A 19118-nucleotide genomic window follows, 5' to 3' on the forward strand; every position below is an offset into this window, starting at 1 on the left:
GAGATTCTATCTCAGAAATTTGGAAACACCCTCCGCCGCATTCTACAATCAACAACGGGTGGCAGCAAACGATGAAAGAATGATTTACCAGATCGAGGAGAAAGGCCAGATTCTAAATTCAACCCATGAAATACTCCGTCACTTTCACCAGCAGTATCTCGGCATCTTCGCTGACCAGCAGGGCACGGATGACTTCAGTGAGTGGGACGTCAAACGTTTTCCCGAGCATCTTAGCGCCCTGCATGACAGGCCGATAACTGCAGCTGAAATAAAAGCCATGTGCAAAACGATGAAGACAAAAAAGACCCCAGGGCCAGACGGACTGGGGATAGAATTCTATAGATCTATCTGGGACCTTGTACTGCCAGCACTAGTAAAGATCTTTAACGAATTCCTCACTTCGGGAAACATCCCCGAGGAATTCGCTAAGAGCTATACAATCTTTATCCCCAAAAAAGACCGAGATCGGACTTTGTCAAATAACTGGCGTCCCATCTCCTTAACTAACCAAGACTATAAACTTTTCGCAAAAATTATCTGTACACGCATTAAGGGCGGAATAGAAAACATAATAACAAGTTCACAGGTCTATGGAATCCCAGGTAGATCTATGGAATTTAATCTCTTCCTGCTAAGAGACCTAATCAGACTGGCCAAGGAAAAAAAATACCCCCTGGCACTTCTCTCCACCGACCTGGAAAAAGCGTTCGACAGCGTCAGCCACACGTACTTACAGGACACCCTAAAAAAAGCGGGCATAGGCCCGAGACTTCGGCGTACAATTAAACATATGTACGCGGAGGCCTCGACACAACTGTCTATTAATGGGTTTCTGACAGAATCAATCCGTATAAAGAGAGGGGTTAGGCAAGGCTGCCCACTAAGCCCCCTTCTCTTTTCCCTAGCATTAGAACCCCTCATTAAAAGAATAGAGAACACCCCTGCAATTAATGGTATTCCACTGCCCCAAGTTTCCAAACAGTGCAAAATAGTAGCATATGCAGATGATGTAGTGGCCACACTCAGAGACTCTGAGTCTATCTGCATCTATCTTGACATACTGCAAAACTTCAGCATAGTCAGTGGTCTCCGAGTTAATGCACAAAAAACCAAAATCAAAAATTTTGGAAATTTCCATAACACCGGACTTCCCTACAGTTTAGCGCTGCATACGCAGCCGCTAACAATACTAGGAGTTCCCTTTTCTGAGTCGCTAGCTTTACCAGTCAAAAAATTACAGGAAATAAGTACGGAAAAGATAAGTCTATTCAAACCGACCTTTTTCTCCTTTTATGGCAGAGCCACAGTGATAAAAACAATCATTACCCCAATGCTGATGCACACAATCAATATCACAGGCATCACACTGCTACAAGAAAACCAATTATCCAAAAAACTCGTAGATTTCTTCTGGAATGAAAAAAAACATGAGGTTAAAAAACAATACTTGCAACTAAAACATGAAGAAGGGGGGTACGCTCTGCCTGATCTCAAAAGCTTGCTTTATGCAAATACATTCAAAACCGTACGGAAGGCCTTAAACTCAAACCATATTTCAGGCCTCCTAATTAGATATTTTATAGGACTTTTCCTCCCCCTCTTTGGAACCACGGACTATGCTGGACCCCGTGCAAGGGTTGTGCCCAAGTGGTACTGCACACTAGTAAAATCACTCACAGTACTTAGAGACAAAGGAACAGAAATCCTCACACACAAACCAAAAGCAGTATACTGGGATTTCTTCCAACTCTCCAGGCGTGATACACCAAACCTCGGGACAAACAATGAAATTCTCTTTAAAAACATCAAGAATAGCTGGGGACAGCCTTTTCATCGGGATCTGGCCTGGCGAACAGCCTATGGGCGGCTCCCGGTGAAACAGGTTAAATCTAGGTACGTACCCAGTCCGTGCGATCCCTTTTGTGATGTCTGCTGGGGCGTGGAAACGGTGGAGCATTTCTTTTATTTTTGCCCACCAGCCCAACGCGTCTGGCAAAGACTGAGCACAGCACTGGGAATCCCGATGCTATGACTAGAAGAGGTCATATACCTGCAATTCCCACAACCAGTCAACAAGACCCAAAAATTCGCCATTTTTTTAATTAACGTCTTAAAGTATCACATCTGGAAGGTACGGGACGCAAATTTAATGTATGCAGGAATAAGGAAAGGTTTCTTTTTTTACCTTCCTAAATTTCTTGCGCAAGAGAGACATCTACTAGGCGACTTTAAATTTGTGAACAAATACTGCAAACCACCGAAAATATGCTTTCTTATACAGGGACGCATCAAGCCCTGTATATTTCTTTAGTAACTCCAAAACTCCACCTAACTCTCCCTAGGAAAAGTAACAACCACTCTGTTCTTCCTTGCCACAAAGCTTTCGCTGGCACAGTTTCCTTTACTCCAAATAAGGGGGGTAGATCTGAGAACCCAGGCTGCGAAGGCTTACTGCGAGGCGGTGCTGCTCCTTGTGAGCGGCATCTCCCGGGCCAGTCTTCTACCCCATTCTAAGTCCCAGTGGTACCAGGTTTGCAAGTTCCTTATTTTGTTTCCTTTCATTTCAACTGACCGGACCTTAAGTCCTTTGATTTTTATGTAATTTAAAAAAAAAAAAAAAAGTTCTAACTGAAATTATTGTTTTCAAAACAGGTCAATGGATCTCCTTGAGAGATAACTGATGAAATTATTAAGGATAAATTTATAAGTGAACTATTAGTCAAAATTTTTATGGTTAAATTTTCTTTTTTTTTTAACAGATAAATTGAGAATATGTGTCACAGACCAATTAGCCATATAAGGCTAAACAGGTTGACTGAGGCCTCTTTTACCTCCTACTGTCCTACTCTATCTTTCATTATTCTCCTCTCTTACTGTTCGCTGACCCTCAGCATGCTTTATTCTCCAAAGGCCGATGATGAGAGACATGAACTCCCATTCGACCTCAATGAAGGTCAAAACTAGTCTGGGTAGTGGCCCTTCCCTTAATGCATAAAATTAGACATATCCGCAAGGAGATGTGTTTTGCATTATAGGAGATACTGAGACAGGATTGTTGGTAGCTTGCTCCACCTTTGCAACAAGTTGCCCTGATGTTGTACCACCTTACCCCAGTCCTGAAGATACTTTCAGGCGCAAACTTTGTTTGTTCACACTTGGATAAAGGATTAAACTAAATTTATTATACTCTAACCAAGTGAAAAATAAACTTTCAAGAATCCTTGTCTTCTCTAGCTTTTCCAAACACCTTGACCACAAATATCTGAAGGAGTGGAAAGAGGGCAAAATTGTTCCACATGAAGTGGAACAATTTTGCCCTCTTTCCACTCCTTCAGAACTTGTGCCAATCGAAGCTTATGTTAAAAAGATAAGTTATAGCTGTTAACTCCCTGGAACATTCCCTCAAGATATACAGTGATATACCATCAAGTCCCATGGCCTTGTTGACATCAAGTTTACTCAATTCCTCATACCTCCTGCTCACTCACCATCAGTGGGTTCCTCCCCCATTCCCACTGCTCTCAAGTTCTATATTATGTTATAATAACAAGGATGGAATACTTTAATAAACTGCTTATTGAACACCTCTACTATATATATATATATATATATATATATATATATATCCTCCTCAGTGCTTATTGTTCTTCCATCATCACCAACCAACATCATCCTCCCATAATCATTCTTCCTTCTACTGGCCACATATCAAAAAAACTCCCTAGGATTTCTTTTAACCTCATTTGCTAACTGCTGTCCATGTGCTGCACTTTCACTACCCTTACCAAGCAAGTCACCTTGTTTGCTTGCTCTTTGTACTCCTCATCTCATATTGCAATAACTGATTATTACCACTCATCTTGTGCTGTCTCCACAATGCCTTTTTCTTTGAGATTGCATTCTTCACCTCTTCAATCATCCATTTTATGCTTACCTTGTATAATCTCCTGACCTTTGGAATACACTCAGTCATTGCTTCTGCCAGATAGTTTCTGAGTAGAGACCAAACGGCACTGATTTCCTTCTCATTCAGTTCCTCATTCCACGATATCGCTGAAGTTGCCTCTTGAGTTTGCCATAATCACCTGCCTTATAGTTCCACATGTAACCCTTTCTCACAGAAGTCCTGATATGGCTGATATACCACCACCACCCAAGTGATCACTTTTTGCTGATTTACCAACTGGAGGATGATGTGACACTTCATTTACAACATCTTCTGATGAGATAATGAAATCCAAGACCCTTGATCCACATGTGGCCTTTGTTACATACTGCTTAAGTATGTAAGCCCTTAAAAACTTGAGTAGTTATCCCTTGCTCTTTCATCTTCACCCTAGATGGGCACAACTCCTCCGCTATTATCAATAACACTCCTCCTCTCTTTTTGCTTTGTCTGTCTTTTCAAAAGATTACATATCCCTCCATCTCTGTTCCTGTCAGTATGTCATCCTTGTTCAACCATATCTCACCTATACCAACAATTTTATCAACACTATAATTTCATTCTCCTGGTTTCAAATACTTCTAGATTTGTAAACATACACACCAACTCATTTCTGTTTCTATAACAAGCTCCACTAACCAAACTTTTTGGACATGACTTCTCTACACTCTCCTCTGTCCATTCCAGTCTATCATCACTTATATTATACCCCTTTCCATACCTAAATATCACTCCCACATCCTCTTCTGTCTTAATCCTTTCTTGGGCACTCACATATCTACTCCTGATACCATCATATACAGTTTTCACGTGGCGTCTCCCTGTCCACCCTGACCTCCCCCATTTCCTTGTACATCGTTTTTTTAACTGAAGATAAAAGATTTTTTGCTCTATTCTGCTGTCCTGCTCTGTGATTTTACGAACCTACCGGGACACGATTGTAATTCTGTTGCTCCTAGTTATTTCCTCTTCACAGTAACTTCCCAGTTGATTGGGGCAGCTGTAGCTGGGCAGAAATTTCCTAACCTGAGTTGATGCTAAGGTGACATTCTGTGATAGTGCCACTTGGAAAGTCACTGAGCTCTTCAATGTGTGGCCCATTTTACTGTTAATGTCTGTGAGGAATGCAAGACTATGTGCTTTCTTTTATACATGTATGAGCCATGGTTGTGATGGATAAAATATCTGGGCACCTTTCATAGTAAGACGAAGGGGTGTCCAGCTATTCTTGATTAGATAGTGTATATCTGAGTTCTATTCTTTTGCCTCTGTATATCTAATATTTTACAGTGTTTTTTCATGCTGATTGTATTATCGGCATTAAATATTCTTAAATTACTTGGCAATTAAATCTTTTCTTGTCTAAATTATTGTTTTTTAAAACTTATATCACTAGAAACTTTTAACTGAATTTTCTTGATTATTTAAGTTTTCATTTAATTTTCCAGGCAGTTCTATGCTAGAATTGCAAGGTATGAAAAAGCAATAAGAGAACGAGAACAACATGAATTACAGAAAATTGGTAACTCCCTTAGTCAAATAGATCAAACAGAAGTAAGTGTAACCCATTAGAATTGATAATTTCTAAATGAACTGGCACTGAATGGATTTTCACACAATAAGATAAAACTTGATTCATTTAATGTTAATGAATTAAATTATTAACAATCATTGTACCAAGAAATTTTGCACCTATATATTTTTAATTAATAGTAAAACAGAGGAGAAAAAAAAGCAGTATAAAGACTTGAGTAGGGAGATACAAAGAGAGATAAAAAGGAAAAAGGAAGAGTGGTTAGATGAAATAAGTAAAGATACAACAGCAAAGGCAGAAAGAAAGGACATAAAAGGTGTTTATAAAAACATTAATATGATGACAGGAAGGAGAAAGATGCTAAGGACTGGAGCAATCAAGAATGAAAGAGGTGAAATTCTGATAGAAAAAGAGAAGATATTACAGAGATGGGAAGAATATGTAAGTAAATTTTACGAAGACAGGGAAAGAGGAGAAAATCAAAGGAAAGAACATAGTGGGCAGAGACTGTGCATCATGAAGGAGGAATTGAATCTAGCAATTCAAAAGATGAAAGAAGGAAAATCCCCTGGAATAGATGGTATACAGATAGAACTCATAAGGAATATAGGTGAAAAAGATATGGAAGTGTTATGGCAAATTATTAACGGAATTTATGAAGGACAAGAATTACCAGAGGAGTTTAGAAGATCAATTTTTATCCCCATTCCAAAAGAGATGGGAGTTTTAGACTGTAACAATTTTAGAACGATAAGTCTTATAACTCACACTTCAAAAATTCTGGTGCAAATAATTTTAGAGAGAATTAGGAATAAAATAGAAAAAGAAATGAACGAGCAACAGTTTGGATTCAGAACCAACAGAGGAACTAGAGAGGCTATAACTTGTCTAAGAATTATTGGGGAGAAAACACTAAACCATGGTGGAAAGTTGTTTTGGGGATTTCTAGATTTTGAAAAGGCATTTGATACAGTGAAACATGAAAGGCTTTATGACATTCTAGAAAATACTGATATTGACTCATGATTTGGAAATTTTAAAGAGATTATATTGGTCAGAAATAGCGTCAGTGTGTGTAAATGGAGAGGAAACGGGAGAATTCCCAGTGGAGAGAGGAGTCAGACAAGGATGCAAGTTATCACCATTATTGTTTAACTTTTATAGTGAACAAATGTTTAGAGAAGCACTTGAGGATGTAGAAGAAGGAATAAAAATAAACGGAAGAATCATTAATAACTTAAGCTATGCGGATGATGTAGTAGTGATGGCAGAAAGTGAAAATGGGTTACAACAAATTATTCAAAGAATTGAAAACTCTTGTAAAGAGTATGGACTAAGAATTAACACAAAAAAGACCAACATAATGATAATGGGTAGAAAAATAGGAGATAATGTAAAAATAAGATGTGGAGGAAAGATTTTAGAAGAAGTGGAAAGATTTCAATATTTGGTAGCTGGATCTCAGAGAAAGGAACTTCAGAGTTGGACATTAGAAATAGAATAGGCAAAGCTAAATCGGCATTTATGGAAATGAAGAGAATTTTAATAAACAAGAACACTAAAATAGGCGTTAGAATTGGAATAGTTAAAGCAACAGTTTGGAGTATTGCAAGTTATGGAAGTGAGTCATGGACACTAAGAAAGAGAGATATGGAAAGAATTAATGCATTGGAAATGTGGTGTTATAGAAAGATGGAAAAGATTAGCTATACAGAAAGAATATCAAATCAAGAAGTTTTAAGACGAGTTGGGATGGAAAGAACACTGTTAAAGAATATTATGCAAAGAAAGACTAGATTTGCAGGACATCTTCTGAGAGGTTCTTCGGAACATCTGACAAGAACTATATTACAAGGGAAAGTTGAGGGGAAGAAAAGACGTGGAAGACCAACTAGAGAGTGGTTTAATGACATTGTGGAATGGACTGGTTTAAGAATGATGGAAGCGACAGACAGAGAGAAATGGAGAAGAGCTGCTCATCTGCTGCAACCCTCTTGCTAGAGGATGCTACCGGACGACAATGATATTTTTAATTACCCACTTTTTCAGTCATGGAAACATTTTGATTTTCAGAATTTTCATCTGGATATAGGATTATATGATAATGAAATGGATGGAAATCAAAGTTCTGAAGCTGTTAAATGTTTTATTGAAGAACAGAGACATTATACAGAGATTCAAAATAAACAGTTTTTTTTGTATAAGCAGCTTTTAAAACAATTAATCACATACATATCTAAACCTCCAAATGTAATTCTTGCCAGGATTCCTAAATCTGCTATAACATAGAAAGTAATAACTGCTATTATTATATAATAGTAATGCTAAATTCCCTCATTTGTTCGCTATTGTTCTCCTAAAAGTCCTGATGGTGCCCTCTAGCAGGCTAAGTAGGTGTTCTTGGCCGGGCTGAAGGTCTGCTGATGTAAGCCTCCCAAATTTGGGGCAGTCACATACAACCAAATTTGTTGATGTTTGGAGAGTTTCTTAGTGCTGAGGCTGATTCCATAAATAGTCTTTCGAGTTTGTATTTGCTATGGTGTATTATTGTAGCTTTCTTCCACCGTATTCTGTGGCATGTATCCAGAGCATGGTCTGCAAGACCAGAATGGCTGTACTTGTGAAAACGGATGTAGTTCTTGTGTTCAGAAATTCTGATATTCGCTGTCCTGCCTGTTTGGCCAAAGTAAGACAGTTTACAGCTGTAAAGGACCTGGTATACACCAGGTCCCCTAGTTGGTCTTTCGTGGAGTAGATAAGGGATGCCAATTTTCTGTATGGCCTGTAACAGGAGGTCAGGTCATGTTTTTTTAAGATTTTGTTAATTTTTTTCCGAGGTGCCTCTGATGTAGGGAATGGTGATGGATTTAGAGTAATCCTTGTTGTGGAGGTGAGGAGGGGATTTTTTTTTTGGGGGGGGGGGTAGCCATTGGCTGAGAAAGTGTTGAGGATATGATTTAGTTCAGTGTTTAGGGCCATGTCTTCAAAACAGATTAATTTAGCCCTGTTGTATAGTGTTTTCACCACTCCATATTATTGTGAGGTGGGGGGGGGGGGGGTTGGTGAATGTATCTACCTGTATGGGTGGGTTTTCTATAAACTGAGAAAACCAAGGTTCCATCAGGCTGGCAGGTGTCTAGGAAAGGGAGGCTGTTGTTTTCCGCTTTTTCCAGGGGGAACTTGATTCTGGGGGTGTTGGTTGTTTACGTGTGTTAAGAAGGAGAGGAGTGTTTCAGAGCCATGTGGCCAAATAGCAAATACATCATCAACATAGCGAAGCTGTATGGTTGGTTTTTGTGGAGCAGGGGCTAAGGCTTTTTCTTCAAAGGTCTCCATAAAGAAATTGGCCAGGGGTGGGGAGAGTGGTGAACCCATGGCTGTTCCCTCTATTTGTTTGTAGAATTTTTCCTGCCAAACGAAATAGCCTGAGTTCATTGTGAACTGAAATCAGGCTGAGATATCGGGATTAGCTCTAAAGTTTCCTTGAGTGGAACATTTGTGAATAAGGAGGAAACGTCAGAGCTGACCATTATGTCAGTATGTTGGAGTGTAAGGTTTTCTATGCTGGCTTTGAAGTGGGCTGAGTTTTTTATGTGTGATGGTGTGTTGCTAGTATAGTGTGTGAGCTCTTTGGCCAAATGTTTAGCTAATTTGTATGTGGGGGAATCAATGCCATCCACTATGGGACGTAATGACACGTTTTCTTTATGTATTTTTGGGAGTCCGTAAATACGGGGGGGGGGGGGGGTATAGAGGTAAATGGCTTTAATCTGTTGGTAACTTCTACAGGCCAAGAAGTGACTTTCTTAAGGAGCCTGTGAAGTTTCTAATTTGTGAGTTGGTGGGATTGTATTCGATAGAGAGGTAAGTAGCCCAATCTAATAGAAGAGCATTAAGCTTACCCGTGTAGTCCTTTTGGTTAAGTACTACAGTTGCATTTCCCTTATCCGCTTTGGTGATAATTAATTCTTTATTATTCCTGCAGGAAATGAGGAATAATACACCGTAGCAAATACAAATTCTAAAGACTCTTTATGGAATCAGCCTCAGCCCTAAGAAACTCTCCAAACCTCAACAAATTTGGTTGTATGCAACTGCCCCAAATTTGGCAGGCTTACATCAACAGACCTTCAGCCCAACAGCCAAGAACACCTACTTAGCCCACTAGAGGGCACCATCAGGACTTTTAGGAGAACAATAGCTTCATCTCTTCATTCTCAGTTTACTGTGTTGTAGTGCCTACGTGCACATGCCTTTTTTTGTAAGTTCCTTTTGAAGATGGCAACGTGACGTTGCCGAAATATTGGAAATATTTATTAAAGTGTAATTTAATTTATATTCATTGTTCAATTCCTTAAGTGATTTAATAATGCCATAACCAATGTGTAAGCCTGTCTACGAGAGAATAAACTTTCATTCTTCTGAAATATTTAGCTGTGAGTGTACTTTAGATTTAGGAAAGGACTAAATAACATTTAAGAATTTAATGAGTAAAGAACCACTACTTAGGACAAATAAACAGCTTTCTTAATATTCTTAGAATATTTACAAATTTCTATAAACATAACACAAAGACTAATTTAATGTTTAATGCATTCAGTAATTTGCTATTTTAGACTTGTAGTCTAATTAATTAATCTTAAAAATTTCTGGAAATAAACTGTAGCATACATAACACAGACTAAAATAATGTTTAATAATGTTGAATTTAATGCATCTGTGTAACTTAATTTCATTTACCTCTAATTCTATGATAACTGCTGGTAGAGAAACCTAAAGTTTTACTTCACAAATTACAGTAAGCTACGCATTTATTTACTCAGATGCAGATAAACATGCTGAACTACTGTTTAAGAGAGAAGTCAGTTCTCAAACATGAGCACAATTCTAGATGCACAGTGAACATTCACAGAGTTACACCATGGGGGTTTGGACAGGTTCCATAGCATGGTTTAATTTAAGAATTTCATCATCATCAAATTCCTGCCATGTACCCTCAAGGGATGTACAGGATATGATAGTACTACATGAAAAATTTACATCAATGCTAACTTCCTATCTACAATTTTCCTCCAAATCAGTCTGTTACTTGTCAAGACTCCAAATAAGAATTTATTCCCATGAATTAATCCAATTAATGAATTTATTTAATGGCTTTTATGCTCTTCTTTTCTAATTTCCACTTTTTGTGTATGTTTGTCCAGTTTTACCTATGTTTGGAAGATTGGCAATTTGTTTAATTTGGTACACTCTTGGAAAGGGGGGGGGGATGTGCTGAACAATTTTATTTAATTAAATGAATATTTTTATGTTGATATTCAGAAGCAGATATGACTTTTTCAGATGCTCCTATATGTTCCATCAAACTAACAATTGATTCTGAATAATTGGATGAAGGACATTTTCAACAGATAAAAATGTTATTTTTGGAATATGCAAATTTTCTAGTAGTCTTTGCTTCAATTGTTTAAATAATGCCAAAAGAAAATTTTGGCATGTTTGTCTTAAAGAGCTTTCTTTGGCCTAGTAATAATTCTATTTCTTCATCCATATAATTCTAATCTATATCCCAAATAAGGCTTTGGATCTAGAAATTCCTTAATATTCAAAATAAGAAGATTGACTTTAGTAGTTTGAAGTACAGTAAAATGGCAATTATATAGTTTCAATTATCCATGGGATTAGATTAACCATGGTCCTCTGTAGCATATACAAATTTTAAAATTTTCTATGCAAGTGGATTCATAAAATAACAGGTCATTAAAAACAAAAAATAATGCTACAAAGAAAAACAAACTTTCTATCTAAATAAGTTTAAAATTTTTCAGTTTTTGTATTTACATACTACAAGAATGCTTATGTTTTTATAGTTTTCTTATGTTTTTAGCAAAGAGGATTTAGCAACCCCACCCCCAATTACTATGGATAATTGATGTTTTACTGTATCAGTTTATCAGCATCTGATTTTATAAGAAGGGTGAGATCACCTGGAAGCTTTACTTTATCAGTAGTAGTCAATTCAAAAATTTTATTAACCTTCTGAACTTCCTCAATAATTGGATGCAAAAAAGAGTAAGAAGGCTAGGATATATTTCATTTAAAATTTCAGAACAACAGCATTTTTCATCTTTTCTCATAATATCAAAATAGATCTTTAATTCAAGCCATTTTGTTGTCATTCTTTCAACAGCAGATTCAGTGGAAATTTTGTTCTACAGTCTCTGGCAGGTTTTAGCAGGATTTTTCCTTCATTTATAGCTTGATATAGTCTTTTATAAGCAATTAGTGTGGAAGCCGGTGAGATTTTGTGAAGACACCCATGAGGCAAGTGAGTGGAAGAATGACCAAGTGTGAAATCTAGTCTCTCAAATAAAAACATCGAATAGGGTAGTCAGTTCAGGAAGTAAAGGTGGGTGGGCACCTAAAAGAATGCTGCAGTTTCTATTTACTAATGCCAGAAGTGTCAGAAACAACAGAGAGGAGTTTTTGGCATTGTTAGTCATATAGCCTATAATTTTTTGGCAAAAATTATAGGCATTAGTGAGACTTGGCTTCAGCAGGTGATGTAGTTACAGGAATAGAATGTGAAGGGTTTAGTGTGTTCAGATAAGATAGGATGGGGCAGGGGTACTGCTGATGATAGTAGATGAATTCCAGCCAAAAAGAATATGAGATAGGCAGGAGGATGGCTGTTCATTTGAGGCAATCTGGTTTGAGATTAAGGCTAGTAAGACAAAATATAGGGAGTTTCATGGATGAGCTGGAAGACATGCATCACCAAATTAGTACAATGGGTACATGTTAAGTGATTATTATGGGGAACTTCAACCAGGGGGTATGAGAGTATTGGACCTGGTCATAGGATCACAAGAGGTATCCATAACCAGTGTAACCACATTGCCTCCAATTGGTGAAAGTGACCATGTGCTTTGACTTGGGAGATTGTGCAACATGAGGAATATTCTATCAAGAAGGGATATATGTGGAACTAAAAGGCAGGTGATTATAACAAGCTTAGGAAGAAGCTTAAATCTGTGCCATGGCATAAAGCACTGCAGGGTAAGGATATTAGTAGTGAATGGGAGATGGTGAAGGGTCATCTGGAGGATGCAATATTAAATTGTATACCTTAGGTAGGCGTTAGATGGATGAGTAATATCATCCATCCAACAAGCATGAGCTGCAAGAGAAGAAGAAGAAAATGATGTGGAGGATATGTTAAGGAAAAAGGTGACCAGCAAACTCATTAACAGTACAAAGCTCAGACAAGAAAAATGACTGACTTGGCAAGGAAGGCTAAATCAGATTATGAAAAGAAAAGAATTGATACTCTATAGAGGCCAACATGGTTTTGTTAAAGGTAGATCCTGCCTTAGCAATCTATTAACTATCCATAATAGAATAACATCAGAGTTGGACAAAGGAACTGGCTACACAGTGGTACTTCTGGATTTTGCTAAGGCTTTTGACAGGATACCCCATAGAACACTGTTATGCAAATTGGAGCAGATGGGAATGGATATTAAATTGGTGATATGGATAGGAGAATGGCTCAGGGAGAGATACCATAAGGTGGTGTATGGAGGAGCCGAGTCCAGAATGAGGCAGGTGACCAGTGGTGTGCCTCAGGGCTCTGTGCTTGGGCCAATGTTGTTTAATTTGTATATAAATGATATAGGAAACGGCTTAAAGGGAGATATTCAGTTATTTGCTGATGATGCAAAGTTGTGTAGTGCAATAAAAAATCAAGCTGATGTTGAAAGTTTGCAGGAGGATTTAAATAAGCTGGTAAAATGGGCAAAAGAAAATGGATGTCAGTTCAATGTGGAAAAGTGTAAAGTCTTGCATTTTGGGATTAAAAGATTACCAGCTGTGTACTACATAGATGGAAAGGTACTCCAAGAGATTGATGAGGCTAGGGACTTAGGGGTATTGGTAGATAAGGAGATGAAGTTCAGAGGACACATTGCTAAGGTGTCCAAGATTGCACATAGGATTACTTGGTTGTTGAGGAACACACTGACATCCAGAGATAAAGAGGTTATTATTCCCCTTTATAAAGCATTGATACTTCCACATTTGGATTACTGTGCTCAGGTCTGGTCACCTGGATTCCTTGGAGATGAGGAGGCTGTGGAGAGGGTTCAGAGAAGAGTGACCAAGTTGGTGAGTGATATAAAAAATGCTCCCTACATTGATAGATTGAGAGCTTGTGGATTGCAGAGATTGGTTGATAGGCGAAGAAGAGGGGATATGATAGAAACATTCAAATTACTAAAAGGTTTTTATAGGATTGATGCAGGGGAAATGTTTCAGCTGTGTGATAGTGATGGAAGAACAAGAGGTCATCTCTGGAAATTAAAGAAGAGTGTGGTTAACAAAGGTGTCAGAACAAGGTTTTTTGCCTGGAGGGTGGTGAATGAGTGGAATTCATTGCCTGACTTTGTTGTGAGCTCTTCATCTGTAAATGAATTCAAGAAGAGATATGACAGATATTGTTTTGCTAGCTTGGGTCTCCCGCGATGAGTCTACTGACTCCATGGAGATACCCGTAATAATAATAAAAAAAAAAAAATAATAATAATAATAATAATAATAAATAATAATAATAATAATAATAATAATAATAATAATCTAGCCGAGCAGGCCAAAGGAAATCCGAAAGAATTATTTTGTTATGTGGCAAGTAAAAGGAAGAATAATTATGGAAGATTAACCCTAATGAGTGATGAAGGTTACAAGGTGACAGAAGCAGATAAAATAGTCGAGTTACTAAGTGACTGCATTGCAAGGTATATCATCCTAGTAAAGTTGCTGCTTTAACATATGTGACAGATACTAATGTGGGAAAAGAGGTGGATGAATTGGAGGTTCTTAGGATATTGCGGAGTGGGTTTTGCGAGAATGTGCAAGGGAACTGGCAGTGCCTCTGACTAGGCTTTTTAAGTCTCAGCTCTGGTAGAGTTACAAACAAGTGGAAAGAGGCAAAATAATTCTCTTGCATAAGGAAGGTTCTAAGACTGCAGTAGCAAAAGTGTGGTAGTAAAAGTACTGGAAAAATTGGTCAAAAAGAGAATTCAAAAATGGCTGGATATAAATATTATACTGTATGAGGGACAACATGGCTTTGTGAAGGGTCAGTTATGCCTTAGTAATTTACTAAGTTTTTTATAATAGAGTAACCACAGAGTTTGATAAAGGAAATGGCTAAATGGTGATTTCTGCTGGATTTTGCAAAGGCATTTGACAGAATACTACATGGAACTCTGTTAGGCAAATTAAACAAATGGGGATGGATATGACACTGATTAAGTGGATAAAAGGGTAACTGCTGGACAGATATCAAAAATTGGTATATGGAGGGGTAAAATGGAGACAAAAACAGGTGACTAGTAATGTGCTGCAAGGTTGAGTGCTGGGACCATTGCTGTTTAATTTGTACATAAATGATTTAGGAACTAACTTAAAAGGAAATATTCAGTTGCTTGCTGGTGATACAAAATTAGGTAGAATATTAGTTAATCAACGCAATGCGGAGAGCTAGCAGAACTATTTAAGTAGGCTGTCAGTATGGGCAAAATATAATGGGTGTCAGTTTAATGTAAAGAAATGTAAAATTATGCATTTTGGGATACATAGATTACAAACTGTGTATCACATTGATGGCACTGTACTCCAGGAAATAGATTAAGCTAGAGATTTAGGGATGGTCGTAGACAGAGAATTAAAGTTTAGAGGACATATTGCTAAGGTAGCCCATAAGCTTACTTGGTTATTGAAGAACGCATCAACAAGTAGAGATAAAGAAGTTGTTATTCCTCTTTATAAAATTTTGATATGTCCACATCTGGATTACTGTGTTCAAGTCTGGTCTCTTGGGTTCTTGGGGATGTGGATGCAGTGGAGAAGATTCAGAGAAGATTTAACTGTCAACCAACAGAAGTTGGTTGACAGTTAAAAAAAAAAAAAAGAGGGGATATGATTTGAACTCTTTCCAACATATCCTCATCACCATGAAAACACAGTGACCAAATCTGTGCACAATAATCCATATGAGGCCTGATTAAGGCCTTATACAATGGCATCATAACCTCTGTATTTCTGCACAGGGTCCTCTGCATCATTGCCATTATCCGATGTGACGTCTTTTCAACTTGTGCAAGGTGTTCCCTGAATTTCAAGTCCATATCTACCATCACTCCTAGATTTCTCACCTTCTCTACTTCCTTTAAAGTTTCCCTACCAAGTGTATACTTTGCATCCCATTGTTTACCAAATCTCAAAACCTTACACTTTGCAACGTTGAACTGATAGTTCCACTTACCTACCCATTTGTGAAATCTGTTCAAGTCTTCTTGTAAGGCCATAACATTTGCTTGACTCTGCTTATTAACCAGTGATAAACAGCTGCTTATCACTGGTTAAATGCATCCCAATATCATTAATATACAAATTGAACAACAATGGCCACAAAACTGAACCACTGAGGCACAGCACTAGTGACCTTTCTTTTTCAGGATACTGCACCCCCCATATACAACTTTCTGATACCTATCTGAGGGCCAGTCACTGATCCAACTCAGGAATCTGTTATCCAATCCCCTCTGTTTCAATTTATTTAAGAGCTTGTTGTGTGGCAGTCTATCAGAAGCCTTTGCAAAAATCCAAATATGCCACATCTTCCATGTCCAAGGTATTTGTCACCTTGTTATAGTACATAAGTTGGTGAAACGTGATCTTCCCTTAACAAACTCATGCTGATAACCACAGAGAATACTGCTGTTATCAATCTATTTCTGTATCTATCCTACCTCTCACTAATCTCTCCAGTACCTTCACCACAACTCCAGATATACAGACCAGCCTATAATTTGAGGCTACAGCCTTATCACTACCTCTGTGCAGTGGAACAATTTTACCCTCCTGCCAATTCCCTGGAATATTTCCTTAAGATGTGTGATTATATGTCATCATCAAATCCTATTGCCTTATTGAAATCAAGTTTATTTATTTCCTCACATACCTTTGCTCACTCACAATTGAGCCATCCTCTCCTGTACACTTAAGTTCCTCATGATTCCACTCTGATCAGGATGAATCATCCTTATAAATTAATAACTGAATACCTCAACAATGTCTTCTGCTGCAGTTACCATTCTACCACTTTCATCCATTAACATCATCTTACCATGATCATTCTTCCTTCTACTTGCCACATATTTAAAAACCCTAGGGTTTTTCTTTGCCTGATTTTCCAATTTCTGCTCATATTCTGCTTTAGTTTTCCTTACTAACTGATTCACCTTCCTGGCTTGTTCTTTATACTCTTCATATAACTGATTATTATGATTATTTATCTTGTTCTTTCTCCAAAGTACTTTCTTTTTCCAGATTTCATGCTTATGCTCCACATTCATCCATTTTACACTTGCCTTATTCAGCCTTTTGGCTTTCAGAATACATTCATATATTGATGCTGTTACATATTTCTTTGTCAGTTCCTGTGCAGCATTTATTTCCTTACCACTCAACTCCTCGTTCCATGTTATAGCTCCAAGCTGTCTCCTAAGCTTGTCATAATCACCAGCCTTATAATTCCACATGTATCCTTTTCTCACAAAAGTCTGCATAAAACACAGGTGATCACTTCATGATCACCCTCACCAACTGGAGGAAAGTGTCACAATTCTATCCTCTGATGAAATGATCAGATCTAGAACTCTCGATTTTTGTGTGCCCTCCTTTACATGCTACCTGAGATAGTTACCGTATTTTTTGGACGATAAGACGCACCCCAAATTTATGAGATGATTTTTAGAAAAAAATATTTTATTATATAAAGATATTTACAAATTCTTACGTAATTTTTATTTATTGTTAGAATCATTTGTATTAGCAATATTCAGTTCATCTTCACTCTCAGTACTATCACTCGTCTTGTTAATGTCACCATTCGTATTACTTTCGTCTGAACTATTGTTGTCACTCCCTTCAAAAACTGCATCATCTTTGGTACCATCCATCGCATTACTTATCCCGCATTTCTTAAATGACTATAATTGTCTCTTCTTTCACAGCTTCCCATGAATTTTTCACCCAGGTACATACTTCTAAAATTGTTGGCCATTTCATACGTTCTGTTGCTGTAACATCGTGATTTGGCTTTGCCATCTATTTGTTCCACTCTTCCCGCATAAAATTTTTGAATGGTTTATTAATAGATCCATCCAAGGGTTGTAATTGACTTGTAAGGCCTCCAGGAATGACAGCTAATTCTGTATTCATTTCTTTTAGAAGCTTCTTGGTTGATTCTGTTTTATGCACTCTGAATTGATCCCACACTAACATCACAGGCTTTTTAAACAATGCACCTGGACGTTTTGCCCATATCTTTTGTATCCATAATTTCATTCCTGTTTCGTCCATCCAGCCTTTATTTTGAATGTGGATAATAATGCCACGAGGAATTTCATCTCTCGGTAACGTTTTTCTCTTGAAGATTAACATGGGGGGATAGTTTTGTTCCACGTGCAACAAGCTAAAACTACAGTGTAGTGAGTTTTTTCGTGACCTGTTGTTTTGATCACTATTGATTTGGTGCCTTTTGAATCTACTGTCCAATTTGAAGGAACATCAAAAGTTAGAGGCACTTCATCCATGTTCGCAGTTTGATTAAGCTCAAAGTTAAATTTCCTTCTTGCTGATATGACAAATCTATGGAATTCTATAATTTGCTTCATAGTCAGCCGGCATTTTTTGGGCTAGAGTGGTTTTTGTACGCATGCATAACCCGTGTCTTTTCATTATTCTAAATTACCAAGAGGGTGATCCAGTAAAATCTAAAATTCCATTAGCAGTTGCCCATCGTTTCACTTAAAAAATGATCATTTTTGTAGAAACAGATATTCCCATGTTTCGATGATTTGTTACCCAATTTTTCATTTGTACTTCCAATTCTTGCCATTTTTCTAGGTGCGAACAGAATGTTTTCTTATGTTTACATAGCAGTTTTAATTGTTCCTCTTTTTTTTTCTTGTTTATGAATGGAACAATTGTTCCACTCATAAACCATTTTTTCTGTTGGTGGTGGACCAAAATGTCTTTCTGCTGCTCTGTTTCCATATTGTTTTGCATAATTTATCACATTTAATTTATAACTCACATTATATGAAAATCTTTTTTGTTTTACACTCATTTTTTCTAATTTTAAGATAAAAATTTTAACGACTTATAAAAAATAATTCAAATGAACCGTACAAAAGCACATATGTTTACACACTAATGACTATTGACACTCTAAATCGGTGATTCACCCACATGCAGCGAGATAACTTAGGTACCTACCTTCAGTGGCGTAATTACTAATTTTATTAACATATTGCGCCAGTAATTGAACTTCGCTAACAGCTTCGGTACAGTTTAAAGATTCGTATTTTAATGTTGCCTTCGGACCATAAGACGCACCCCAATTTTCAGTCAATTTTTCTGTGTAAAAAGGTGTGTCTTATGTTCCGAAAAATACGGTATCTCTCAAGAACTCGAGAAATTCATTTTCCTTATTCCCAAATACTATCTCTTCATTTCAATCTGTACTACCATAATAATTACTCTTCCTTTGTTCACTAATCCAAGTTGCTT

The 19118-nt window shown here is 37.4% G+C and overlaps 1 protein-coding gene across 1 annotated transcript in view; it reads left to right on the forward strand.

Moving 5' to 3' along the window:
• LOC150107635 (uncharacterized) overlaps positions 1–19118 on the forward strand; it is a 136723-nt gene that overhangs the window by 50669 nt on the left and 66936 nt on the right. Inside the window, exon 5 of the mRNA XM_090392145.1 lies at positions 5395–5500. Within this exon, the coding sequence (XP_090248271.1) occupies positions 5395–5500 (106 nt within the window). The remainder of the gene's footprint in view (positions 1–5394; positions 5501–19118) is intronic.

This window comes from Typopeltis vanoorti, chromosome 4 (genome assembly GCF_054136105.1).
Source record: "Typopeltis vanoorti isolate ZY-2024b chromosome 4, IOZ_Tvanoo_1.0, whole genome shotgun sequence".
NCBI lineage: Eukaryota > Metazoa > Arthropoda > Arachnida > Uropygi > Thelyphonidae > Typopeltis > Typopeltis vanoorti.